The following is a 12,942-nucleotide window of genomic DNA, read 5'->3' as shown; positions in this document are numbered from 1 at the left end:
CTTTATTTCACTGGCACAGGCATTATTATGGACACTTATGGAAAGTAAACTTGCAGATCAGTGGTAAAGCCACAAATTGAGCTCATGTATCTCATTTTATAGTTCTTTTTCCCATAATCAGTTGGGCATATTAACTGTCTAGTTCAGTTAGCCATCTTACAACCTTATTCATCTCAGTAAAAATACCTCCTGATTAAAAAATAGACATTACCTTGGACCAGAATGCATAGAACAGCGTTTTACTGTTACTGTCTTCTCACTAACAGTAAGATTAGAGGGTTTGTGGTTTTTTTTTTTTTTTTAATTTTTGTGAAGTTACATTACAGTTCAGTGAGAACAGCAGATAGAGGTAAGCTAAAAGAAACATGTGAAGATGTCACTGCATTTTCAAAAATGATACTAGAACAACTGTGGTGGTTTTTTTGGACTGAAATTCATTGCAGCAATTTAATAATACCAAAATTCATGACTGGATTCTGGAGATTATTCCATTGTCATGTGAACAAAATAATTCTTGCTATTCAGAAAATGCTGGTGAAAATCTTTATTCTAACTTAGGTGCTTCTCTGCATTTCAGAATGCAGGGACATGAATTTCTGGTAGTCAAGCTCACTTACATCAAGTTCTCAGTTGCAAGGAAGTAACTTAATCCTTTAGTTTACTTTCACAGGTATCGCTGTCTGAAGTGCCTGAATTTTGACCTTTGCCAGGTCTGCTTTTTCACTGGCCGTCTCAGCAAACCACATAAGAGTTCACATCCTGTTGTGGAACACTGTGTGCAGGTAGAGTCCTACTCCCCTGTTCTGGTTCTTTATATGGACAATTTGACAATACGCTCTTGAGCTAAACTGATTATAAAATTATGTATATGTCAGCCATGGTACCCATGAGACATTAGGATTTATTTATCTGAGAACAGTGAGTCAGAGAAAAGAAAAAAAAGACTTCTAACTTAAGAAATGTTCTGTTCCGAAGTAACTGAATAGAGACATGAAATGTCAAACTGCAAGTCCTCTTCCCAGGGAGATGTTTGGTTAATATCTTCATTAAAAATAATATAGAGATGTTAGTTCCTCCAAATATCCTTCCTGATGCTCCATGAGAAAACAGAACAATCAAATGACAACTTATCTCCTCGTGCAGAGATTTCTATTAGGGACATTCAATTGAATGTGTATGGGGAATGCATGGGAAGGTGTGAATGTCAAAGCATGAGAAGGAAGAGCAGTAGGGATGTGTCCAAGTCAGGAGATGATGCAACCTAGATTAGTTGGTCAGCAAGCTCATAGCCCTTCCATAAACACAGCTTCTCAGGATGCTCAGATTAGGAAAATAAAAAACAACCTGAAAAAAAGGACAAAGCCATTTGAAGATAATGTAAAGGTAAAGGACAAGACTTGTGGTAAAACATCCAAAGAGACAGAAGATAGCAAATAAATCCTCATGACCCACAGAACTGAGCAAAGGTGGAGTGACAAAAGATCACAACTGTGAGTTCCTAAAGGAATTAAAGGTGCATCTGAAAAACAGCACAGTGCATATAACCCAGGAGTCTGAAGGAGAACTGGCATCTCTTTTCCTCCATGTCAGTGTGAGTCACTGTAGTCATACCATGTGGATACATACATCTTGGTGTGTGAATGCTGGAGAGACCACCTGAACACATGCACAGTAGTACTTCTGAATGAGTTAGTGTGAGCGAGTGAAATCAATTTTGCTTTGAAATTAAGTCCTCTTTCTCTCTTAGGCTGCATGACATTAAGTTTTCCTATGTTGTTGCTGCAGTATTGCAATTGAATAGGTGTTCTCAAGTTATGTAGAATGGGGTGTGTTAGAACGGACCTTTAAGATCTGGTTCCAACCCCCCTGCTATAGGCAGGAACACCTCCCTCTGGACCAGGTTGCTCAAAGCCACATCCAGACTGGCCTTGAATGCTTCCAGGGAGGGGGCATTCACAACCTCTCTGTGCAACCTGTTCCAGTATCTCACCGCTCTCAAAGTAAAGAATTTCTTCCTAATATCTCATCCAAATCAACCCTCTTCCATTTTTAATTTCTTCCCTTTTTGTGAAACATGTAAGCATTGCTAGTGAGCCCTTTTTCCCACACATTTTACTTTTAGCAGTTCTCAGTCAATTACATTTTTACTTTTTTTCTTTACCAGGGTGTGGGATGCTGAGATGGATTTGAAGTGTCAGCATTGTTTTTCTTTGCTGTGCTGACACCTTGTGGTAATATTACCATTGAGAAAGAACTGGGATGCATGCTGTATGTTTTCTTCTGTTTTCCTGTTCGGTCTGTTAAGCCTTTCCCAATATTCTGCACTAGTCATTTTCTGGGAAAGAATTGATTTGTGTCCTGCCATACTATAGTTGTGTAGCATAGTTGTTTTACCTGCTGTGACAATTGCAAGTATGGTTTTCATTGTACTGCATAAGAGGAGGATGTGAAACACTGAAGGCTGTATACATTAAAACTTCGTACCAATTTAAAAATTACTTTTTTTCTATTGTTCAAAAGAGAATTTATGAACTAATTGGACAGAATTCTTGTTGTTCATTTCACAAACACTGTATTAAACATTTCCAGGCTGCTTTGGTTTGGCCCAGGCAGGGTATTTTGCTTACATAAGAGAATTGGAGCTGATCTTGCCTGTGGTCCTGCATCATCATCCTCTCTAGCTCCACATCTCAGACAGCAGTCATGAACCTCTTCAGCTGTTGTTGAACAGCTGGAACTTTGCACATGTCTTGCCTTTGCCTTGGGCTATGCCTACTTTTGGGCAGCACCTGTTTGAAAATTCACTCCCTTCTCTGTAATCCCTTATCCCAACAGATGTCAGCAAAGGCGAATGCAAAGCACTTTCTCTGCACTGTCAGAAACAACCTGTTTCAGGACTGCTGCAGAAGAAAAGAGGCTCAGGAAAGGAAGGTTCTGGAGATAATGGAGGAGAGGCATTTCCCTACTCACAAAAAGATTCTGTGAGTTTCTGTTTTCAATGAATTTTTTCTCTCTGAATGAAGTGTCAGGCTGTAGGATATTGCTTGATTGTGTTCTTTAAGTAAGTGACTTTGTTATGACAGACTGTGTCATGATTTTCCTGTAAAAAATTGAAAACATAAATGGGAAGCTGCTGCTTTCCCATTGTTCTGTTGCTTAACCATGATTATCATGCTGACAGCGTAATGACCAGTTGTATTAAAAGATACGTGTTTGTGTCTTCCCTCCCTCTCTCCCTATGTCATCTCTTTCTTTCTGTGCCATATTTAATGCTCAGACTAAGGTCAAGCATTGCAAATATTTAGTATCTGTCATGGAAAAACCACGTGGGTTTTAAGTACCTCCTCTGTGACAAATTCATTGGAAATTAAGTGAATACTTCCTGCACGTGACCCACAGTGCTTTCTCTGAGTAGCATTCTACTCAAGTCCCACTGAATAGCAGTTCTGTGGGATTACTCACTGTTGAGAGTAGCTGATTTTTTGCATTATGATTACAGTTCTTTTAGGTCAGTTCCGTTTTGCCTGCTTTTAGTTAATGTGTAAATTCATTACTGTATTTCCACAGATTGCAGTAGTTAATGATGAGCACTGGAAGCTGTGTTACGATTTTCTGTGTAGTTACTCCTTCTTTGCTCTGGGATTTTGGTTGATAGAATCTAGAAACTGAAGAGAACAATTATATGTGATAAGCACAAAGACTTAGGAAAGGTGAAACACCTTGCTTGTTGTGTAAACTAGTAACTCTCAACATCTCATGTTTTCTGCAAATGAGAGTGAGAACAAAACAGAGAAAAAAACATCACACCTCTCTAAAAGTTATAATAAAATAATTTCATCCTTGTGGGAAGAAAGAGAAAGATCTGGTTATAAAACTTGAACTATACTGTAGTGTATATAGTTACAATGATTGTCATAGAGAATATTATTTCAATGCTTGTTCTTCAGAATGTGGTGAAATGCAAACCATTTTCCATTGTTAATATATCCCCACTTCTTCTCAGCAGTGATACGTTTCCTCATTCTTGAATATCATTTAATCCTTCTGTGAGCAATCAAGATTTCTCTGTGATTCTCAGTGGGTTTTTTCTTACCTTATGCTTGGATTGCATTTAGTGAAAAAGAAGCATTTGAAGGTGTCATTGTAGGTGTCACTGTGTGGCTGATAGGTATCTGGGCTTTTCCAGAATAACCAGCACAGCAGGATGTCTGGCCATTTCCAATCTTTTTATCGTTGAATTTCCCAAAATATTTAGCTAATGTGAAAAAGAGAAGGAACAAATTGCTCTGATGCTAATGGAAGGAGAGAAGAATCTGATGTTGAGGTTCTGTTAAAAGAGTGGAATTTGTTTTAAGAAATTTCATTCTTTCAGCCAAAATCTGCCAGTGGATATAGCTGGACCATACCTCCTCCTTAGTCAATAGCGCAGCTGTTTCTGCCCACAGTTCTTCAGTTTTATCTTGATCCTTCAGGGTACCAAAGCCATATAAAGCTTGATCTTTTCTCTACTCAGTATTTCTCTGTTGGTATACAGTCCCCCAGCAGAACTCAGTGCTTCACCATTCCCTACACATGAAAACCTGTCTCTCCCGGTGAACAACCCTATTCTGGAATCACCCAAGTTTATATCCAAAAACAGAACTGTGCTGCACAAGAATGACAATAACAGCAAGATAATGAAGCAAGGCAAGACAAAAATTCAGGTTAGTGAGACATCAAGGTGTAATAGTATTAAAGCTTGAAAGAAGACCTACCATGTTAACTATCTAATTGATCTCTATGAATGTAAAAGAAATGTAATGGACAGCTTCATCTTTCTGTGAAGAATGAGGGAACTGAAAACTCAGTGAACAAGATTAGTCACTAACTCCTTGACTTCCATGACTTTTGGTAGCATTTGTAGGAATATTTGCTTTGTTAACTTTTTTCTTTTCAAATTGTCTTAGAGCAGCATGTTAAAGACTAGTTAATACTAGAGCCCTCTCTATTGTGAAACAAAAAATGCCATCGTAACCACACATTGCAAGCATTGAGTAAGGGCATCTTAATTCTTAATAGGCTTAGACCTCCTTTGTCACTATAGCAATATAAGAGGATATTATGGGCCCTTTTTAAGGATTAAGTAATGTCCACTTCAACTGAAATAGCTCATGCATAAAAGCTTTCCACCAATCTATTTCCAGGTTCCCTGCACAGAAACAATACTAGAGGAGTGGAAAGGATAGTGTAAATAAAAATAAGTATATAGCAGTTCTGTGTTTCTATATTTGTTTGAGAGGTTCATAGTTCTGCCCTTACCTGGAAAATATGGAACACTGGGTTGTGTTCAAATCAGTTTGTGTCATCTACTCATTCTGTTCTTCCCGCAAGCCAAGAGTGCAGTGACTGCGAACTACCCTGCATGTGTCGGGTCGCTCCCTTGGCTGCTACTCCTGTGCTTGTCCTTTTGAAGCAGGACTCTTTTAGGTCTCTGCCCAGCATGAGATGTAATGCCAGCAAGCACATGTCCACAGGAGCAATTATGAGCAGATAATGCTTAGGCATGTCATTTTGATGGTTCACACTTGTCGTTTCTGAAGACAGTGAGACACGACTATAGTGCTACTCTGTCAAATGCAATTACTGTCTTGTTGAACTTTCCCTTGGGTGGAATTCTTTTAGAGTATTTTAATACAGATTTCCAACAGTAGTGCAGATTGCTTAAAAAGATGCATACTGTAAGTCCTATGCAAGGTAACTTTTAAAAGAGTCCATAAGCTTGAAGGTCCTAGGGTCCCAACTATGGGTCTCAAAATTACCTGGTTGCCCAGGTTCCAGCCCAGCTCATGTCATGCCTCTAAAGCAGCTTATTCGGAAAACATTTGTCTCCATGACTTCTGGAACTACTGTTCTGCATGGCCCAGAAGCTACTACTTGCACCCAAAGACCAGAAGTTTCTCCCTTCTACATCCAGTCTGTCTTCCTACGTTTCCTTGTCCCAAAGCAGCTGTGTGACTTGGGAGAGACCATTCCCAAATCAGAATATTTCATTTTTCAGGATTTTCAAAGAATTAGGTTTTGTTCTGATTGGAGAGAAAATATATTCTGAAACACTCAGCATGTGTCATATAACAAAGAATTTGTCCTATATTGAGCAATCTATCAGTCCATTTTAACAGCCGTCACAAATACATTCATGTATTTGTTGGGTGCAGTCAGTTAACTAGGAAGGTAGCAAATAAACCCATAGAACCGGTCAAATCCCCCAGTTGCCATGCCTGTTCATAACAATTCGCAAAGAAAATAAAATTTTATTGCTGGTAAGTTATGAACAGATATTTTTTCTGTGTTTTATTTTAGGCAATTGCATTTTGTGAAGCAGAGATGTTAAAAATGCATGATTCCATCAGGAGTATTCACAATAAGAGCAGGTAGGTAAAAGCAGTATTTCAGTGACCACTGATTTCTGGGCAATTGTTGTGGTTTAACCTGCTAGATGGCTCGGTACCACACAGATGTTCACTCACTTCCCCTCACCCTCTGTGGAATGGAGAAGAGAATCGGAAAAAACATGAAACTCCTAGCTTGAAATAAAGACAGTAAAACAGGACAAAAAGGAAGGACAAATAATAATAGTATACAAAACAAAAGATGCACAGTGCAACAGCTCACCACCTCCTAAATCCAAAACACAGCACAGTACCAGCTAGGAGGAAGAAAATTAACTCTATCCCAGCCAAAACCAGGACAGCAATACAGTGAATGATTTTGAGATTTTAAATAATTCCTCTCAAGTGAGGATGAATGAAAAAAGTCAGCGACAAAAGTTGCAAGTGAAGATCACTGGAAAAACAGTTTCAGGCAAAGAAAAACCCTTTGACCTAAAGCTTATCATAACCGGGTGAATGAATTACATTACACATGGGAAGTTTTTTGTTATTATTTGCAGACCAGTTTACAGTGTTTATGTCTGCTCATAGAACCAAACTCTGAGGTAGTTAAAGGCAGTCATTAATTTACATTAAAGGCCCATTAAATGTTTTAATAGGGGACCAAAATGTAATATTAAATTTGAGGTGATCTAACTTGTCCCATTCTGACAAACTGTGCATGATTTCAGTGAAGCTGATGTTGCTGTTGTCTGTGTAAGCCAATGAATGCACACAAAAAAGTGAATCAGATAAACTTCTGGATGTAACTAAGTGAGACAGATAACTGTTTTGTCTGGCTAATATTTGGCAGTTGGCTTATTACTGCGTCATTAACCAGTTTTTCTCTCTGTCTTCACCTCAGCCATGGGAAAGGCAGAATTGTATTTCTGCCCAGGCTTCTTAGAGATCCCACCTCTAGACCAGAGATATGGTAGTAGTTTTAACATGCTGTGTTCTGTGTAGGTAATTTCTAAATCTTCCCTGTGTGTGAGAGAGTGAAGCTTCTAATCAGGAAAGCCTCAGTATCATTTCAAGGGAAAGTGGCCTGCACAGGGTCTTGTTGGTATTGTTAAACAAGCTTTACAGAATGCCAGGCGCAACAAGGGATTCAATTAGAGAGGGAAAGGCTGCTTTTTTTCTAATGATGCCTAGAGAAAAAGGATGCAAATCTTTTGCAGATCAGAGATTTGCCTTAAGAATTGCCTGAGAGGTTTGTTCCTAGAAAAGGGACTGCTCTTTGTATTGCAGCTGTCTTTATGGGAATGGTAAACCCCAAGATGCAAGTCTCTGTCCTGGCTGCACTTCCACTCAGCTTGCATCTTTCCCCCAGTACATTCCTGTTCTTGATAATTCTGTGTGTACAGCCCAGTTCCTGAAATGCTGTCATCTCAGACAGAAGCTCAACTGACAAATAGAAGAAAGCTTGCTCTACAGTGTTTGCGCTTTTCCATGATTGGAAATATGTGTGTGTGTAATGGATCTAGAAATATTCCCACACTCCTGTCTCCCTGAAAGGTACATGAAGAAGCAGTTGAATAAATGGAAGCACAAAGTGCAATTTCTTCATAACTGCCAGGAGGACAGAAGCTTCAAAATACAGGCAGAACTCCAAAGCCTGAGAGCAAGCCATGAAATCCTGCAAATGGAGCTGTGTGAAATGAAGCAAGAAGTAAAGGTATAGTGATAAAATTAATGAAGAATCTTCTCAGCTATGGACAATTACCGAACCCTAACTACTGCTTTTCTTGCAGACCACTTCCCTTGAGTCTATTTCATGCATTCTCTGTTTATCTGCTCAGTCAGCTCCAGTTTTTACCTTCATAGAGAGCAGGTAGGCTCTTTGTGGCAGGGTTTTTTTTCTCATTCTAAATATATTTAGCACTTAGTACAGGTAGACATGTCTGGGATATTTAGATAATACTGCAATGAAGATAATGAGAAATAATTCCGATAAGAGTGGGAAAATGGTTCTCAGAGGAAGTATTAGATATTTCATTGCAGTTGTTCCTTTAGAGAGGAATGCTATATAGACACAGAATAAATAAAATTCTGTTCTATCATTCCTAATTGTTGTCTTGTACTGGGATGTAATGCAGACCTCCTAGAGAAACTTTTTTTTTCTTTTCTTTTCAGTTATATTAACTCTTGTTCATTTGAACTATCTCTGAGGTTCTGAAGAGATTCTGTGTTACAGGGAACTCATACGTATTTTACACTACAGCATTTTGTGGCATTTTCTGCCATGCAACTTTTAGAGTGTTTTTCAAGTCAACATCTAGGAATACAAGACACATCTGCAGTGCACAGCTTTATGGCACTTGCACATGGAGTCCAATATGACCTGGCATGCCACCACACTGCGTGCTGTAATGCTGCCCTGTCCACAACATGCAGGATTGACTGCGCAAATGCAGTCAGGTGCCTGGTGTATGCACAGTTAGTTCAGTGTTCATGCTATGGTGTTTGCCATCCTGATGCAGTATAGAAAATTCCAAATAGATTTGTGGCACCAAAGCTAGCCTGGTTTTGGAATTGTGTATGTCGGTGGCTGTGAGGTGTTTGATAAGTGCTTAATTTGCATATATAGTTTTTCCCCTAGTTTAATTCTTTTAGATTGACTTTCCTGCAAATTTAGTCTTTAGAACACTATTTTCTTCAATTTTCAATGGCATTAAAGCATGTGTCCTCAGATTGGAATTGTGGGAAAAAATGGCACATAGATCTATCCAAACTCAAAGTTTTATTTCACTGTAGGAAAATAACTTTATTTGTAAAAATTATTGGGTAAAGTACACCAGATTTTAGATATATATATATATATTAATCTGTCTCAGAATGAATTTTCCCACCTATTTTACCAACACGCAAAAACAATTATTTTCATTATATATTTTCTATGTTTTTTCTACTGTAGACAATGTTACAGTCAACAGCACATCCTTCAATTTCACTGTGTCAGAGTACGATGCCAAGAGATCAGCATGTTCTTCAGGAAAGCAAAATGCAGGGTGAATTATATCCTGTTCAAATAAAACCCATTTGCAGAACAAGTTCAGATTGGAAAGCTTTGAATCACCTCAACTCTGCAAATAGAATACAGGTTTTAGAGTCACCTGAGGCTCCTGCTACAGTGGACTTCATGTTCTCAGAAGACCTAGTGAAATCAGTGACCTTGCAGAGTGACAGAGTTTTCATGGGACAGTTCAAAAAAACAAAAGATAATCAAGCATATCTGCCTGAATTGATGGAAAAGTACAACAGTGGCATCCTAAGGAATACAGCTGTTACTCCTGCTGCAATACAGATACCATCTGATGAGAAGGAGTTCTGTGATGAAGTGGACCTGCAGCAGCTAGTGATGAAATTGATGGATGCGTTGTCTCTTCAGGCCCAAGCAGGTACTACTTCTCTTAGTTATCTAGACATTGTCTTCTCACCTTCATCCAGTTTTCTCTGTAAATCACTCATAGTCATTTAACTCTCAGAGGAAACTCAGAATCTTGCCCTTGCCGTTATAAAAGTACTGCATAGCTGTAAGGTGCAGGATAGGTGTACTGTAAGGTGCGGAACTCGCTCCGTTAAGGTAGACTATAGCCCCTAATACCTGAGTAATTTAAAACAAGCATGTAAGAGGAAGTCAGTCTCTGCAGTCAAGTGAGGAGCAAACATACTGATCAGGTGCACTGCAGGTCTTTTCTGTTGTCAGCTAATGCTCTGACACAGTAACTTTTGCTCTAGTCCTAGGCAAACTTTCAGCTGTACAAAATGCTTTTGTAATCAATAGTCTTACTACAGCAAAACTTTGTTCAACACTCATTATGATAATGAGGTTGTAATGAGGAGAGTAACAGAAAAAGCTGCTGCTTATACAGAATTGTCTTATATTAGAGATTTATGAAGATATGTTAGAGTTCTGGCAGCAACCAAGTTTTCTGAAAGACCTGTTCTTCTGTTCTTTTCAGATCAACAGTCAGCCTTGAAGCAGCATTTCTTCTCTACAGCTGAACGTGTTTGCAGATCCTTCTCTGATCTCATCAACCAGGTAACTGCCAGCTTGGAAGTGACAGAAAATGGCATTCACCTTACAGCTCCACTGAACTATTGAAGGTAATTAAAGCCATGTCACACTCTTTAAAATATCTCAGATGTTGCACTGCAGTAACCAAGCCTAACAGATTTCTGCATTTAACAACTTCACCAGGAACCATGAACAGTGTTAGAGAATAACATTTCTTATCCGTTAATGGTTTTCTAGCTCCTGTGCAGTAGATACAGGGCAACTGATTAAAACGAGTGCAACATCACTAATGCTTCACTGGCTTTCACAGCTGTCCTGTCCCGTACTCTCTTTTCATTGCTATATAACTGATAATGAATTGTGTTTCAGAAACATTTTTTTTTCTGATAAAAATGGCTTGATGCAGGTGGTTTCAGTGATATATTGTCTATCAAGATTTTTTTTCTTAGTCTAAATGAAAGGAATAAATTCTTTACTGTGAGATATCTCAGGACTCAATAGTTACATTATTCCAAATACTAAAAAATACATATTTAAAGGAAAAAAAAATGTTTAGAAGGTTTAAGGGAATTTAGTTGCTCTAGATGAACTGTTCCTCTATGGATCGATATATATGTATTTATACTAGTATATAACAGTTATTAAGAATGCAATGTCTAATCCAGAATGGTTAATAAGAATGTAATGTTACCTACAGCATTAAAATGTGTGAGAAGTCATTTCTAATTGGTTGCTAGCACTGTATGAATCTAAAACTTCCAGAATATTAAAGATACATACAAAGCCTGCACTTACGCATACAGGAGCACATCTGCTTATGTAAGTAAACATACAAATACTGCGTGGAAGTGTGGAAGTAGACAACTGGCAATGGTAGTAGATTGCACCTGTTGACGTAAACTGCAAGGAATCTATTAAGCCTCAGCAACAAGGAGGTTGGGGTTTGAAGAGAAAGGAGTAGATCATACAAAAGAAATACTGCTTTGGCCCATTCATAGTATAGCCTAGGTTAATTTCTTATAGTGATGAGTAAATGAAAGCCTTGAAAAGAACTTACTTCATTCTTAGGAGAAAAATAATAGGACTCATTGCTTTTCTTTCATCACTTCTTGTTGACTACCTGTTTTTACAGCAGTACAACACCAGTGATTTCAGTGAGATACACTGGTATATTCTGTGATGATGGGAGTGTCACAATTGCATATCGTTTTATTAACAGCCATTCTGAAGGTTGAAATAATGGGTGAAGATGGGGAATATTAAAGATCTGAATGTTATTATCAGATGTTTTCCTTCTTTGAACTGTTAACTATTTATCAAGTGACTGTATGAACTGATGGCAAATTTACTAAGTGGGATTCTTCAGCCCATTTCTTTCCTCTTAGTTTTTGATGTGTCTTGCTTTAATTACTTGATAGGAATTGTGCTGTATCCTTTCAGGATGTACTGATAGTACATGGAAGTACTTTAAAGATCTGTGCTCAAAACCAGTCATGGTTCAAGAGCAATTTGCAGGTTTTTAAGGAGTGTAGTTGAGTAACTTGAATTATACCAGTTCAAGAGAGAAAAGACTCGTAATTTTATAGGAATTAGTTTGTGATGACTAAGAAAAGAAATTGAATTTGGGAAAAAAAGAAAAAAAGGGGGGGGAAATTGCACACTCTGAAACTTAGTTTCATGTATAATGAAATACTTTAGACTAATGTGATAGAAAAACCCTAGAAGTGTAGTGCTGAAGAAAAGCTGCACAGCAGACCACTTAATTTTCCACATATTTCCTCCTCATCTTTTTTTTCGTAATATGTCATAATCTCAAAGATACAGGAGCTGCCTAGAAAATGGCTAAAAATCTCATTTCTGTTTGTAACACCTCAGCTAGTTTCTTGAAGGACCTTGTACTGTGGATGGTAGTGATGGTGTTGAATGTTCCTGTTTTTTTGCTGCTAGTTTTAGTCAGCAAAAGCCTTAAGTACACATGACACAAACATCCAAGAATTACAGCAACAAAGAGTGGTATGCAACTGTAGCTAACAGATTGTCTCTGGCAAATGAAGAGTGAAGAGGATGGAAGGTAAATAAACTAATTGACAAAGAAAGAGTCCAGAAAGCAGGAAACAAATAGCAGAGAGTTCGCTAGGAAGTGCATACCTCCATATTCTCGCATAAACAGATCAGTAGCTTTTCCAATATACCTGTGCCAGGAGATGCAAACAACAATCCAAACAGCATAGCTGGCTATTACGAGAAGATATACAGCAATTTCTGACAAGGCTTTAAATACTCTTCAGAGCAGGTGGTTATGGATCAAAACCATTTGGAAACATTGACAACTGACAAATACTGGTTTGCTCAGATGCAGCATGGGACAGGCCTGGAACACAAATTCTAATGGATGGATATCTCTGAAATGTCCCTGAACCTCAGCATTTAACTTTCACTTCTCGGCAGTGAGTGAAGACTCAAGGAAGTATTTTCCACATCAGTAAGCAATTAATTACTTGCTAGCTCTATGAG

At 38.3% G+C, this 12,942-nt stretch overlaps 1 protein-coding gene across 1 annotated transcript in view; it reads left to right on the top strand.

Moving 5' to 3' along the window:
- The window catches only part of DYTN (dystrotelin), a 51,601-nt gene that overhangs the window by 8,847 nt on the left and 29,812 nt on the right, over window positions 1-12,942 (top strand). Inside the window, exons 8-14 of the mRNA XM_052674740.1 lie at window positions 671-782; window positions 2,836-2,981; window positions 4,535-4,703; window positions 6,340-6,410; window positions 7,926-8,085; window positions 9,325-9,808; window positions 10,373-10,517. Coding sequence (XP_052530700.1) covers window positions 671-782; window positions 2,836-2,981; window positions 4,535-4,703; window positions 6,340-6,410; window positions 7,926-8,085; window positions 9,325-9,808; window positions 10,373-10,515 — 1,285 coding nt within the window. The 3' untranslated portion in view covers window positions 10,516-10,517. The remainder of the gene's footprint in view (window positions 1-670; window positions 783-2,835; window positions 2,982-4,534; window positions 4,704-6,339; window positions 6,411-7,925; window positions 8,086-9,324; window positions 9,809-10,372; window positions 10,518-12,942) is intronic.

Source organism: Tympanuchus pallidicinctus, unplaced genomic scaffold (assembly GCF_026119805.1).
Source record: "Tympanuchus pallidicinctus isolate F22 unplaced genomic scaffold, pur_lepc_1.0 scaffold15, whole genome shotgun sequence".
Classification (NCBI taxonomy): domain Eukaryota; kingdom Metazoa; phylum Chordata; class Aves; order Galliformes; family Phasianidae; genus Tympanuchus; species Tympanuchus pallidicinctus.
The sequence above is the reverse complement of the archived record's forward strand: the minus strand, read 5'-3'. Positions and strand labels throughout refer to the sequence as shown.